Genomic DNA, 13,272 nt, shown 5'->3' with positions numbered 1-13,272 from the left:
CCATTCAAATCATTTGACTTGTAGTGAAGCAGAGAGAAATGTCTCATTTTGGAAGGAGAAGTTGCCAAGAGTTAACCCCTGGGTCAAAAGAGAGACTCCAGGAAAGGGCACTTCAGAAACTGGTCAAGATGGGGCAAGCTGGCAAGCAGGTAAGCCATGGACATTCCCAGTGACATCATCAGTAGTTACTTCCCTTGACAATCTCTTGTATCCAGGAGAACCTTAGAATCTTCAGTGATGTCACCAGTGTTGTGGTAACAGAGTTGCCTGTGAGGTATTCCATTAGATCCTAATGGGTTCCCAAGCAGGTATGTTGTCCATGCTCCTCGGGGTATTTTGGAGGGAGAATATAATACAAACTGAGACCAGATCAAGGCAGAAGGACACTGTCCCTCTATCATGTTGGGAGAGGGCAAGAAAGAACTGGTCATGGAGAAGGCACAGTGAGACCTGGGCAAGGTTGGGGGAGATACATGGGGGATGTGTGCTTCAGCTGGTCATTGCAGGAATACGGCGTTTGATCTGGATCCTTCAGATTCCTTAATGGTTAAGCCAGAGACAAGAATATCTGATGATTAGTTTTTTAGACAGTGTGGAATTGACAAGCCTGCAGTTGATTTGCTGAGAGATCTTTATTTTCCTGTGAATGGCAAATTATTCAAAGACCCAGCTCTATGAGATTAACAAAGTGTTGCTCTCAGGAAAGAGTGTTGAAGCACTCCATGCTGATATAGTTTCCTCTAGGTTACATAAGCATGTGATGCCAAGAACAGAGAGGTATATTCCCCTGCTCATGTATCAAGGTTTCAGACACTTTGGTATTGAACACGTATGATGTGGACTGATTCACAGTCTGGGGTCAGTGTAGTAGTGTATGAGCTCTCATTACACATTGTAAGAAGCCTAGAAAGGTGTTGGCTCATGGAAAGTTAGGGGCTGGTGTTTATTGTCTATTTTCTTGTGCTAAGAGGGATGGAATAAGTTGTAAGATATGAACTGAAAATGCCCTCCAAGTCTTCTTTCTGGAGCAGCTTATTATGAATTTCAGGCCTGGGAGATTGCAATAGGTTGTCAGGCATATGTTTAGTGATGGTGGATGGGAACAGGGACACAGCTGAGGAGACCAGCTTGAAGATAGCTTTCCTGCTCTTTCAGGGATTCACAGTGTCTGTAGATTTTCTTCTTCCTCAGGCTTCTGTGTGTGACAATGCATGGTTTCTGCTTTCCCTGCCCTACTTTCTATACACGTTTACTAGTGTTTATCTACTTACAGGGTCTGTTGTGAAGGCACCACCCCAAACTCCCAACAACAATGAGCAGGAGAAAAGAATCAAGAGGTTGGAGAAGCTCAAAAGAGATCTCCAGAACATAAAAAATGAGAGAGACAAACTCCAGGGAATCCTGGCCAAGTACTCTAACAAGGATTTGAATGACAGGTAGTCACTGTGCCTACTTCTTTACTATCTTGGGACCTTCCTGTTAAGCACTGATTCCCTCGTAAAACAGGACACTACAAACCCCAGGCTGTCCACATATCCAAACTCATTTGGCTGATTGGAGTTTCAACACAGAACTTGAAGTTCAGATAGTAGTGAGATGGGGGTCACAGGAATTTTGATGCCTCCAAAACTAAATCAGAGCCTTTAGCATGAATCACCATCTGGGGATGAAGGTAGTAATGTGTGAGCTCTCATCCTGCCTTTTAAGAAGCTTGCACAGGTGTTAGTTTGGGGGATTTGCTAGGTATTGTGTGTTTATGGCCTATCCTTTTAAAATTGATCTGGAGGTAATTTGGGTGCAATTGACCCTGCCAACAGCTGGAGTGGCCTCGTCCCACATATTACCTCTCAGTATGACGGGATTGGCTGCAGTTCATCACTGCTTTTCTCAGATTTTATTCATTATACTCTCAGATAATGCCACATCATTATATTTATTTAGCATTCTGATTGAGTGTAAGTGTGTGTGTGTGTGTGTGTGTGTGTGTGTGTGTGTGTGTGTGTGTGTGTGTGTGTGTTTGCTTATCATCTGGAGAATCTATGTAATGTGATAGGTCATTATGTTTTGCCTGACACAGTTTCTAGGAAATAACAGTGAGGAAGCAAGGAAGGATCATTCTGAGCAGCACAGGACTTGACTTCTGTGCTTACATTCGAATCTCCTGGTATATGTTATAAAGGCTTTTCCCTGTAGATATGATTATGTCCTTTGGGAATTTTTGTAGTAATAGAGCCAAGGATTGCCAAATCCTTGTCTAAAAACAGGAGGAGAGTCATAGAGATTTAACGTGGTCCCAGGCCTGTTGCACAGATTCCAGGAAAGTCCATTGAGAGCTAATCTATTATTTCAAGCCTCTTCAGTGAACTGAAGCAGGTGAGCTCCCTGCCATTACTTCCCTGTCTCTACTGGCCCCAGGCCAAAGGTAATAAATTTAATAAGCACCAAGTGGAACTGGTGACAAGGAGCTAGGTTGTGGCATACATGGGTTGGGGTAGTGCATGATTCTCCTTGAATAGAAATGATTCTTGTACCCTTGGTTCACGGGATTATTTATTCCTTGGGCCATGTCCTCCCACAGGATCAACTTTGAGACATTCATGCTTGAGATGCAACATGATCAGGTGATGACTGACCTGAAGAGAATGCCCAAGGACATCAGTGAGGCCTTGTACAAGTGCCAGGACTTGACTAAAGAAAATGAATATTACTGGTGAGTGACTAACATGGTCATGAAGCAAGAACTAGACACGGGATATGTCTGTCCATATGTGTCTTTGAAACAAAGTGAGGGCTCAGGTTCTATACTGTTTTCTCTAACAGGAAGCCTATCTCGTTTAAAGCAAGCCTGTAAGATTTTAACATCTTGTACTCTATTTGGCAAAGTGTGTAGAGTCTGTGAGCCCCTCAAGTCATAGTCCTTTACAACTAAGTATCCTCAAGATAGAAAATGTTTACACCATGATGGAAATATTTATCAACCTTGAGCCTCTTGGGCTCTGAAATTAGATTCATAGATGAGGTTTCCCTGAGGAACATAGAACGACTGTGTGCTGCTTGGGTGTCTTCTCTCCTAGAGAAATTTTGCCCTATACCTAAAAACAGGTGGTTTTTTAATACTGTAGACATATAAGCACATATGGACCCCATGTTCCCTTCTGAGGGATACATGAGTGCCTGTTGGTGTCAGTGGTTTCAGAAGTACCTTGGGTTTTCTGGAAAGTGGCTGGCCTATGGATTTGACCTCTCTCTATGTGATGCTCCACGGACAATCTGGATACTTGTCTGGGGCTGTCTGGTTATCAAGGCTCATGACAGGGGAATGGTCCTTGGAGGAGTGGGAGGAAGATGGATATTGCCTGGAGTCATCATATTTTGTTTGTGGATCAGGTTCAGGAACTGCCACCTCCTGATTGAATCTAAGCTCATCCAGCTCAAAGTCAGGATGTTGCAGAAGGAGAACAGACAGCTGCTAAGGGAGCAGATTGCCTTTGAAGAATGCAACATAGAAACAAAAATACTATGTAAAGAAGGCAGCCAGAAGATCAAAGACAAATATAGCAGGCAAGCAGCAGGTAGGCTGAATGAAGCATCAGGGGCAAGTTGCCCTAATGTGTAAGCATAAACACAGTCAAGCCTATGCAACTGTCCTGAAACTTATGCAGGCTCTCTGCTATGTCCCATCCAGTTGTACAATTCTGTGATCATTACCAAGACTTTCTGTGTATTTGACCTTTTTTTCAAGAAATGTAATTACTGCCATGCCTTCTCCTCGTCCTCCTCTTCCTCCTCCTCTTCCTCCTAGCAATTGGACACCTCTAGTTGGCCACTATAAGGCAGAGGAGATCCTGGACCCCTTATACCATCACGTTATTGCTCTATGGTATGGAGAGGTGCCTCAGGATGCCACTTCCTGAATTATCTAGGAACCAGGTCCTCTGTACTGATCTATGGCAACTCACTCAGAGGGGCTTGTGCCCAGTCCCCTCCTAGGACAGTAGGGCAGCCTCTAATTTTAATGTTTTATAATTAAAGTCTTTAGTAAAAAGGAGTAAGTTCCACAATATACATATTTTAAAAATAAAAATTAGACTTCTCTGACTTTCTTGCATAAGTTAACCACCTAGACATTCAAGGTATATCTGATTGGCTTCACCAAGAGGATTCAAAAAATCCTACTCTGCATCCCTCTCCTGACATAGGTTTCCTTAGTATGTCATGGCCCTGGCTTTGCTTCAGTACAGATTCCCCCTCAGAGTTTTTCAGAGTGCTGCATTTCAGAACAATCATTGCATGTCAATTCACTAGCCTCATTTTGACTGACATTGGAGATGATTTTTATATCACATGAACTGCAACGTGTTGAAATGTTCCTGTATAATAACCATTGTTAACTCTTTTTATTGGTGCTACCAGGGTCTTCTGAGATGTGGCCAAGGTAGGTTTAGGAGCAGATTATATTTCAGATGTTCTTTGACCCCTCTTTCCTAGGACCTTGAATCTTGTGTGCCAGCTTGTCTGTGCAAGGCTTACACCATACTTGTAGAATCAGCAAGTATATGCATGGAAAATGTTCCTGACAAGGAAATCAGTACAGGCCAGGGCACACAGGCTGGGTTAGTCTAAGAGCCTTTTACACATCTTAGGTCCCAATAATTCCTCAAGTGACAGGAAATGTTCTGAAACATAGCCATCTTTTCATAGCGGAGGTTGTGTCTCTATGTGTGTGTGTGAGTGTGTGTGTTTGTGTACATTTGTGTGTGTGTGTCCTCTTGTCCATGGGTGTTTAGTATGTGTGTTTTGTATTTCAGTAATGGTAGGTGCTTGTTATAGTTGCTTCATTATACAAGTGTGTATTCATGTACTCTTTTTGTATGTGTGTGTGCATGTGTCTTTGAAGGGATGCAATTGTGGGTCTCTGTACATATACGTATGTAATTGTGTCTATATATATTCATACATTTGCTTGGTCATTAAACATCTTAAATGGTAATGGAGGAAATCTTTAATGAGAATTGTACTCTGTCAATTCATATTGCATTTTAAGAACCTCAAACATAGTAGCCCATCTTCATGCCTATCCACCTAGATCACTAGAACTAAAGAAGACAAAAAATGGTATAAAATCTGATATTCCAAAATTTGTAGATTGAAAAATACTTATCTGTTTTGATTTTATTTGTAGGAAAACAAATAATTGTGGTACCTGGAAGTAAGGAAAAGGCTCCTATGTCAAATCCATGTGCCTGAGAGTCAAAAAAAGCTGGCTAAGGCTTTGTGTTCCTTCTCTGCACTTGGTGAATAGTGATTGCCCACTGGAAGATCAACAACAGCACCAAAAACAACAACTTAAATAATGGACTTTGTGTGAATCTAAGGGGCATGTCTCTCTTAAAAAGAAAAAAAAATGGCATCTTCTAACGGAACTGAATATGTTTGCTATGTATTAGTCAGTTTGTTTCACTAGCATTAGAAAGGTATGAGGAAGAATTTATTAACATATCATCACCAATAAAAATTAAGGTTTTCAAAATTATTATTAATGTTAATTATTTATTTATATCCAGATCTCAGCTTCACCCTCCTCCCTTCACAATCCCTCTTTCCAGTGGCTCCCTGCTATCCACCCTTCCTACCCTTCTCCTCAGAATTGAGGAGGCCTCCTATGAATAACAACCAGCCTTGCATTATCAAGGTGCAGTATACCTAGGTGCATCTTTGTCTTTTCAGGCTAGATAAATCATGACAGTTAAGACAAGGGGATCCAAAGTTAGGCAATATTGTCAGAGACAATCTCTTCTCTAGTTTTACGATTCCCACGGGAAGACCAAGCTATGCAACTGTTACTTCTTTGGAGAAGGCCTAGGTCCATCCCACACATATTCTCTGGTTCAAAGTTCAGTCTCTATGAGTTATTCAGAGCTCAGATTTGTTGAAACTGTAGGTTATCAAGTGGTGTCCTTGATCACTGTGGCTCCTTCAACCCTGCCTCTCCCTCTTCCACAGAATTCCCCAAGCCTCTGCATCTGTTTCCAGAAGCTGCTGAGTGAAGGCTTTCTCTCTAACAATAGTTATGCTAGATCCATGGCTGCACATATACACGAATATCATTAACTATGTAGGGGGTGGGGAGGCTCCATTTCTTGGCATGGGTCTCAAGTTGGGCAAACCATTATTTTGTGCTTTCATAAAATTCAACTTCATCTTTTACCATGCACATCTTAAAAGCAAGAAAAATTGTGGGTCTAAGTTTTGGTGGCTGAGTTGTTGTTTCAGTCCCTCCACTGGAAGTCTTGTCCGGTTACAGGAGATGGCCAGTTCAGAATCCAGACTTTCCAATTTGAGTCTAGAGCCACCCTAAAAGATTCCTGGGGTTTTCCACTGTCCTGGGATTCTAGCTCTTCCCAGAGAGCCTCCCACCCCCAATACAGGTGCTGCTATGAAGAGAGGTATGCAAGTGTTCCTGTGGTATGGTAGAGCATCATTTACATATATGCCCAGGCAAAGTTCAACTGGGTCTTGAGGTAGAAATATTTCCTGTTTTCAGAGAAAGCATCAAGTTGATTTCCAATATGGTAGGACAAATTTGTACTCCCTCTAGCAGCAGTGTTATCCTTGGCACACATTTTCATCAGCATGAGCTGTCCCTTGAGATTTTTACTTTATCCATTCTGAGGCCTGTAAGATCTCAGAGTACTTTTGATTTGCATTTCCCTGATGATGATGACTAAGAATATTGAACATATCCATAAGTGCTTCTAGGCCTAGTGAGATTCTTCTGTTGGAATACTCTCTTTAGATCTGTACCCAACTTTAAAATTGGGATAAAATTTTATTTAGTTTGTAGATACATAGTTTGGTGAGTTATATAAGAGTTAGTGAAGATCTTTTCGCATTCTGTAGGTTGCACTTTTGCCCTTTTGATATTACCTGTGCCATTGTGAAGCTTTTCAGTTTTATGAAGTCCCATTTATTAAATTTTTGCTATAAGTGTGAGACCTGTTGGCATTCTGTACAGGAAGCTGTCTCCTGTGTGATTGTGTTCAAGGTTATTCCTCCCTTTCTCTTCTATCAGATTTAGTATATCATGTTTTAGATGAGGTCTTTGATCCAGTTGGACTTGTGTTTTGTGCAGGGTGAATAATATGGGTGTATTTTCATTCTTTAACATGCAGTCATTCAATTAGACCTGAGCCATTTGTTGAAGATGCTTTTTTTTTCCACCCCACTATACAGTTTTAGTTTCTTGGTGAAAAATTAAGTTCTCATCAAGGTAAGGGTATTTGCTTCTGGGTCTTCAGTTCAATTCCATTGGTCAAACTTTCTATATCCGTGCCTGTAGCACTTTGTTTGGTTGCTATTGCTCTCTAGTAAAGCTTAAATCAAAGATGGTGATGCCTCCAGAAATACCTTTACTGTAGGTGATTGTTTTGGTTTTACAGGGTTTTGGTATTGTTTTGTTTTTTGCTTTTGGTGGTGTTGGTTGTGGTGGTATGGTTTTTTGTTTGTTTTTTGTTTTTGATATTCTTTCTTTTTTTTTTTTTTGGCTTTCCATATTGAGTTGTGTAATGTCCTATCAAAGTCTGAAAAGAATTGTGTTGGAAATTTAATGGATGTTTTGCACTGAGCCTGTAGATTGCCTTTGGTAAGATGTTCACTCTTACTATGTAAATCCTACTAATCCATGAAAATGGGAGATCATTTCATCTGGTGATATTTTCTTCAATTTCTGTCTTACAGGTGTGAAAATTCCTGACATAAAGGTCTTTCATTTGCTTGGATAGAGTTACACCAAGATATTTAATATTATTTGTGGCTATTGTGAAGTGTGTTGTTTCCCTAATTTCTTTCTCAGTCCAATAGATGGTAGGCAACTTTATGATGTACCACTTGCTCAATGCTATATACATGTGCTGAAGAAACCTAGTTGTTAATTGGAAACATCTAATACATATCCTTGAAAGACACAACAGACTTTGTTTGATAATGAGTGTCTTTAACTCTAGGTTTAGACATTGGTATTCTTGTGTTCCACGTCTATAGCTAGGACTATAGATACTATCTTCAAAACAGTAAAAGAAAATGAATATAATGAACTCGTGGGATGTCACAATAGTGACGGTGATTGCAACCAAGCTGGAGACCAGAATTTGATCTCCAACAATTGAAAGACAAGAGTAAATTGATTCACAACTTATCTTTTAGGCTTCACCCAAGTGTGGGGGCAACAAGCACAGAGATGGATACAATAATTCATAAGTGTATAAACAATGCACAACATGATAAAAATAGAGGGCACATGCCACAATTTATGGATTATTATACCATAAAAACCATTACATTGACCACTATGTATGTGTCTTGTGAAGAGATTCTAGCCTACATCAGACTCTCCTGTCCTTATCCAAGTTTCTCCTTCCCTTCCACTCTGACATACCCAAATGGGACTCACCTAAATTCATTGTCTATTGCTAGCAAATAGGGTTTAACGTGAAGGCACAGGACACAGTACTAACCTGATGCTGAGCCTTTGCAGTCAATGCATCCTGAAAGGCTTAGGATTTACCCATCACAGAAAGAGTCTTCAAAAGTAGCTTTGAATTACACTCTTTCAAAGACATGATTTCTTCCCCATGCTAATATCAATCTTCTGAGTTTAAAGAAGCCCCACACCCTACAGAAGGGACACTTTAACTTCTTCAATAACTGAATTTGAAGTACTAAGCCAGAATCCTAAAGGTTCTGTGTAATTCCAAAGCTTGAAAACTACCTGAAATATGGCATGAATAGCTGGACAGACATTCATCTGGAGGCATCTTCTCTGTCAACTTTTCAGGATGAAGAGCAGGGCCTTGTCCTCTACCATACTCTGTCCATCACAATAGGTTGACACTTTTCCTAATGAAACTGTTCATGCTAAGATGTAATCTAATAGCTTACATAATTTGGCACAAATCATCCCACTACACATTAAGGCAGGACACCATTTTCTGACCCAGACTGGTAACACTTAAAGAAAGAGACTCTAGTTAATTCTGTTTCCAATGATATACAGGCTACTCACAAGCAGAGTGGCATAGTTTCCAGTATTCCTTGAGATGAACCTTAGGAGTGCTTCCTAAAAAGGCTAGCATGTTCTGGTTTCAAAATCCACATTGAAATATGCAGCTACCTATGAGTTAAAAAACTCTTTAATTCCAATATCTTTGCAGATAATGCATAAATGCAGGGCTATTCAGGCACTGTCTAGGAAGCTAAGCAGATCACAGAAAGAGTAACAAGAGATCTAGGATTTGTTACAGGCTTGACAACACAATGAGTTCAATTTATCTTATAACTGTCAGCCTGCCTACAAAGATACTGTGGTTTCTGAAAAACAAATAAAAATTACCTCTTGGATTTTCCAGTGTACACATAGCTGCCCCTGAAATTTAGTCTGCCTTATGTGGAAATGAGCCATGAACACAGACAGGTATACTTAAGAAAATCCTGTTTCCTGGTTGACTCATAAACTTCCAAGATCTGCCACCTGAAGCAGATCTGCTAATGTTTCAAGGACCCTGTTTGGTCAACTCATTGTTAATCTCCACCTTCTGGGGACCTGAAAAAGAGTAGTGGCTTCAAGAATGGTGGAAACCTTAGACCTTTCTCAGTCTCCTTGCATGGATTATCAGCCCAAATAGGGTGAATGTAATAAAACAAATTGAGCATTTTCTACCTTCATGATCCACACTGAAATTTGGTGTGAACTCTCAGCAGAGTTCATGACCAACAGGAGCACCTGGCCTCCCTTCTTCCCAATGGCCCTTACTGGTGTCCCCCTCCATTTTTTCTATTCTCTTTTCTAATCTGAACAATCAGCCTTGGGAACTCAGATTTGGGGTATTTTGCCATTTCATTCAGAATCTGTGTATTGCCTATGTCTCCCTTTAGGACTCTGTGAATCAGCCTGAGTTCTTATTAGAGCTTTTTCCAGCTCTGCATCAGCAGATACCCATGGGAGCTTCTGGCCCCCCAGGCAGGTGATTTTCCAAAGCTCAGATAAGAGACATGACTGTGAACAACACCCTGACTCCTGCAGATGGATATCTGATGAACAAACTCCATGACTAGTTGTACAAGGAGGTCTTTGGGACTCCTCCAAATCTCCTTGCACTGCAGCTTCCCCTACAGTTTAATGGGGATGCCTTACATATTCAGAGGATCAATACAGTATCAACAAGTTGGCAACATACTAGCATCCAGAAAGGCATGGTCCAGGAGAATCTGAGAGTCCTACATCTTCATCTGAAGGCTGCTAATATAACACTAATTTCAAAGCAGCTAGGTTGAGGGTCTTGACACAATGTCACATCTACTCCAACAGTGCCACACCTTCTTATTGTGCCAATAGGACAAAATGCAATGCACATACTAAGAAAACATCTTTACCAACCCTATATCTGATAGAGGGCTAATATCCAAAATATACAAAGAACTCAAGAAGTTACACTCCAGAGAACCAAATAACCCTATTAATGAATAGGGTACAGAGATAAACAGAAAATTCTCAACGGAGGAATCTTGAATGGCTGAGATGTACTTAAAGAAATGTTCAACATCTTTAGTCATCAGGGAAATTCAAATAAAACTGATCCTGAGATTCCACTTCACAGCAGTCAGATTGGCTAAAATCAAAACTCAACTGACAGCTGATGCTGGCAAAGATGTGATGAAAAAGAAAATTCCTCCATTTCTGCTGAGACAACAAGTTGGCAAAAATCACTTTGGAGATCAATCTGGCAATTTCTCAGAAAGTTGGAAATAGTTCTACCTTAAATGCAGCTATGCCACTATGGTGCATATAAGCAAAAGATTCTCCAATACATTAAAAGGAATATGCACCAGTATATTAATAACAGCCTTATTATATAATAATCAGAAGATGAAAACAACCCAGATGTCCCTCAACAGAGGAATGGATACAGAAAATATGGTACATTGTACAGTGGAATACTATACAGCTATTAAAAAAAAGACTTCATGAAATTTGAAGACCAATGGTTGGAAGCTGAAATATCATCTTGAGTTTGGTATCCCAGTCACAAAAGGACACACATGGTATGTACTTTTAATAAGTAGATGTTAGTCAAAAAACTGCATGGAATGCTCATGAAACAATTCACACACAATATGTAACCCAGAAAGAAGGAAGACCACACAAAATGTGGATGTTTCTGTCCTACTCAGAAGGGGGAAGACAAGAATGTTTGGAGATAGGAGGAGAGAAGGATCTGGGATGGAGAGAAGAGTAAGAGGTAAGAGTGGGCTGGTTCAGATATGGGAGGAGATAGGGGAGAAGTACAGAGGGTAACTCATTTGAAAGGAGGTCTGTAGCCATGGGGGAGGGGGAAGTGTTTGTAGCCACTATAAAGTCCCAGATGCCAGGGACCCAAGAGATTCCCAGGACGCAACATGGAGGACATTAGCCTAAATACCAAACAAAGGGCAGGTATGAACTATACAAACCATATTCAGTGAATATGCATGGCCACAGTTGAAGAGTGGGGCCATTTAGCTGCCTCAAAAATACTAATTCAGAATTACTTCTCTCAAAAGAAAATGCAGAGATAAAGAAAGGAGCAGAGATTGAAGGAAAGGCCACCCAGAGACTGACACACCTACTGTTCCATCCCATTTGCAAACACCAAACTCAGTCAATATAGCCAATGTGAAAAAATTTGGCGCTGACAGGAACCTGGTCTCTCTCTCTCTCTCTCTCTTTCTCTCTCTCTCTCTCTCTCTCTCTCTCTCTCTCTCTCTCTCTCTCTCTCTCTCTCTCTCTCCCACAGGGGGATAATCTTTTTGTCTTGCTTCCCTAAAGAGTGTAACAATGATAGATAACATATGTATCAAGTTAGGATTATGGGCAATCAGGAGATGTTTCAGTGTATCAGTACAGAGCAGTGCTTCTCAACCTTCCTTTTTTTTTTTTTAATATTCTTTTATTATGTATTTTCCTCAATTACATTTCCAATGCTATCCCAAAAGTTCCCCATACCCCCCAACTTACCTACCCACACATTCCCATTCTTTTGGCCCTGGCATTCCCCTGCATTGGGGCATACAAAGTTTGCAAATCCAATGGCCTCTCTTTCCAGTGATGGCCGACTAGGCCATCTTTTGATACATACAAGAGCTCCGGGGTACTGGTCAGTTCATCATGCTGTTCCAACTATAGGGTTGCACATCCCCAAAGCTCCTTGGGTACTTTCTCCAGCCTGTGAGCATCCACTTCTGTGTTTGTTACCCCGGCATAGTTTCACAAGGGAGAGCTATATCTGGGTCCTTTCAGCAAAAGCTTGCTAGTGTATGCAATGGTGTCAGCATTTGGAAGCTGATTATGGGATGGATCCCTGGATATGGCAGTCTCTAGATGGTCCATCCTTTCATCACAGCTCCAAACTTTGTCTCTGTCACTGCTTCCATGAGTGTTTTGTTTCCAATTCTAAGAAGGGGCACAGTGTCCACACTTTGGTCTTCATTCTTCTTCAGTTTCATGCGTTTAGCAAATTGTATCTTTTATCTTGAGTATCCTAAGTTTTGGGCTAATATCCACTTATCAGTGAATACATATTGTGTGAGTTCTTTTGTGATTGTGTTACTTCACTCAAGATGATGCCCTCCAGGTCCATCCATTTGGCCAGGAATTTCATAAATTCATTCTTTTTAATAGCTGAGTAGTACTCCATTGTGTAAATGTACCATATTTTCTGTATCCATTCCTCTGTTGAGGGACATCTGGGTTCTTTCCAGCTTCTGGCTATTATAAATAGGGCTGCTATGAACATAATGGAGCATGTGTCCTTCTTACCTGTTGGGACATCTTCTGGATATATGCCCAGGAAAGGTATTGCTGGATCCTCCGGTAGTACCATGTCCAATTTTCTAAGGAACCGCCAGACTGATTTACAGAGTGGTTGTACAAGCTTGCAATCCCACCAACAATGGAGGAGTGTTCCTCTTTCTCCACATCCTCGCCAGCATCTGCTGTCACCTGAATTTTTCATCTTAGCCATTCTGACTGGTGTGAGGTGGAATCTCAGGGTTGTTTTGATTTGCATTTCCCTGATGATTAAAGATGTTGAACATTTTTTCAGGTGCTTCTCTACCATTCGGTATTCCTCAGGTGAGAATTCTTTGTTCAGTTCTGAGCCCCATTTTTTAATGGGGTTATTTGATTTTCTGGAGTCCACCTTCTTTAGTTCTTTATATATAATGGATATTAGTCCCCTA

At 40.8% G+C, this 13,272-nt stretch overlaps 1 protein-coding gene across 1 annotated transcript; it reads left to right on the top strand.

Annotated features, from left to right (window-relative positions):
• Positions 1 to 262: 262 nt before the first annotated feature.
• LOC147001741 (disks large homolog 5-like) lies at positions 263 to 5,496 on the top strand. Its single transcript, XM_085828564.1, has 5 exons — positions 263 to 308; positions 1,274 to 1,436; positions 2,579 to 2,710; positions 3,388 to 3,572; positions 5,183 to 5,496. The coding sequence occupies exons 1-5, from the start codon at positions 293 to 295 to the stop codon at positions 5,245 to 5,247; spliced, it is 561 nt and encodes a 186-aa protein (XP_085684690.1). The 5' UTR covers positions 263 to 292; the 3' UTR covers positions 5,248 to 5,496.
• The last annotated feature ends 7,776 nt before the right edge of the window (positions 5,497 to 13,272 follow it).

Source organism: Mus caroli, unplaced genomic scaffold (assembly GCF_978045245.1).
Source record: "Mus caroli unplaced genomic scaffold, Mus_caroli_1 scaffold_12, whole genome shotgun sequence".
Lineage (NCBI taxonomy): Eukaryota > Metazoa > Chordata > Mammalia > Rodentia > Muridae > Mus > Mus caroli.
This window is presented reverse-complemented; position numbering and strand designations above follow the sequence as displayed.

Excerpts from the sequence above, each read along its gene's own strand:
- LOC147001741 (XM_085828564.1), top strand. Across the intron at positions 1,437-2,578 it reads AACAAGGATTTGAATGACAG|GATCAACTTTGAGACATTCA; the intron begins GTAGTCACTGTG and ends GTCCTCCCACAG. Across the intron at positions 2,711-3,387 it reads AAAGAAAATGAATATTACTG|GTTCAGGAACTGCCACCTCC; the intron begins GTGAGTGACTAA and ends TTTGTGGATCAG.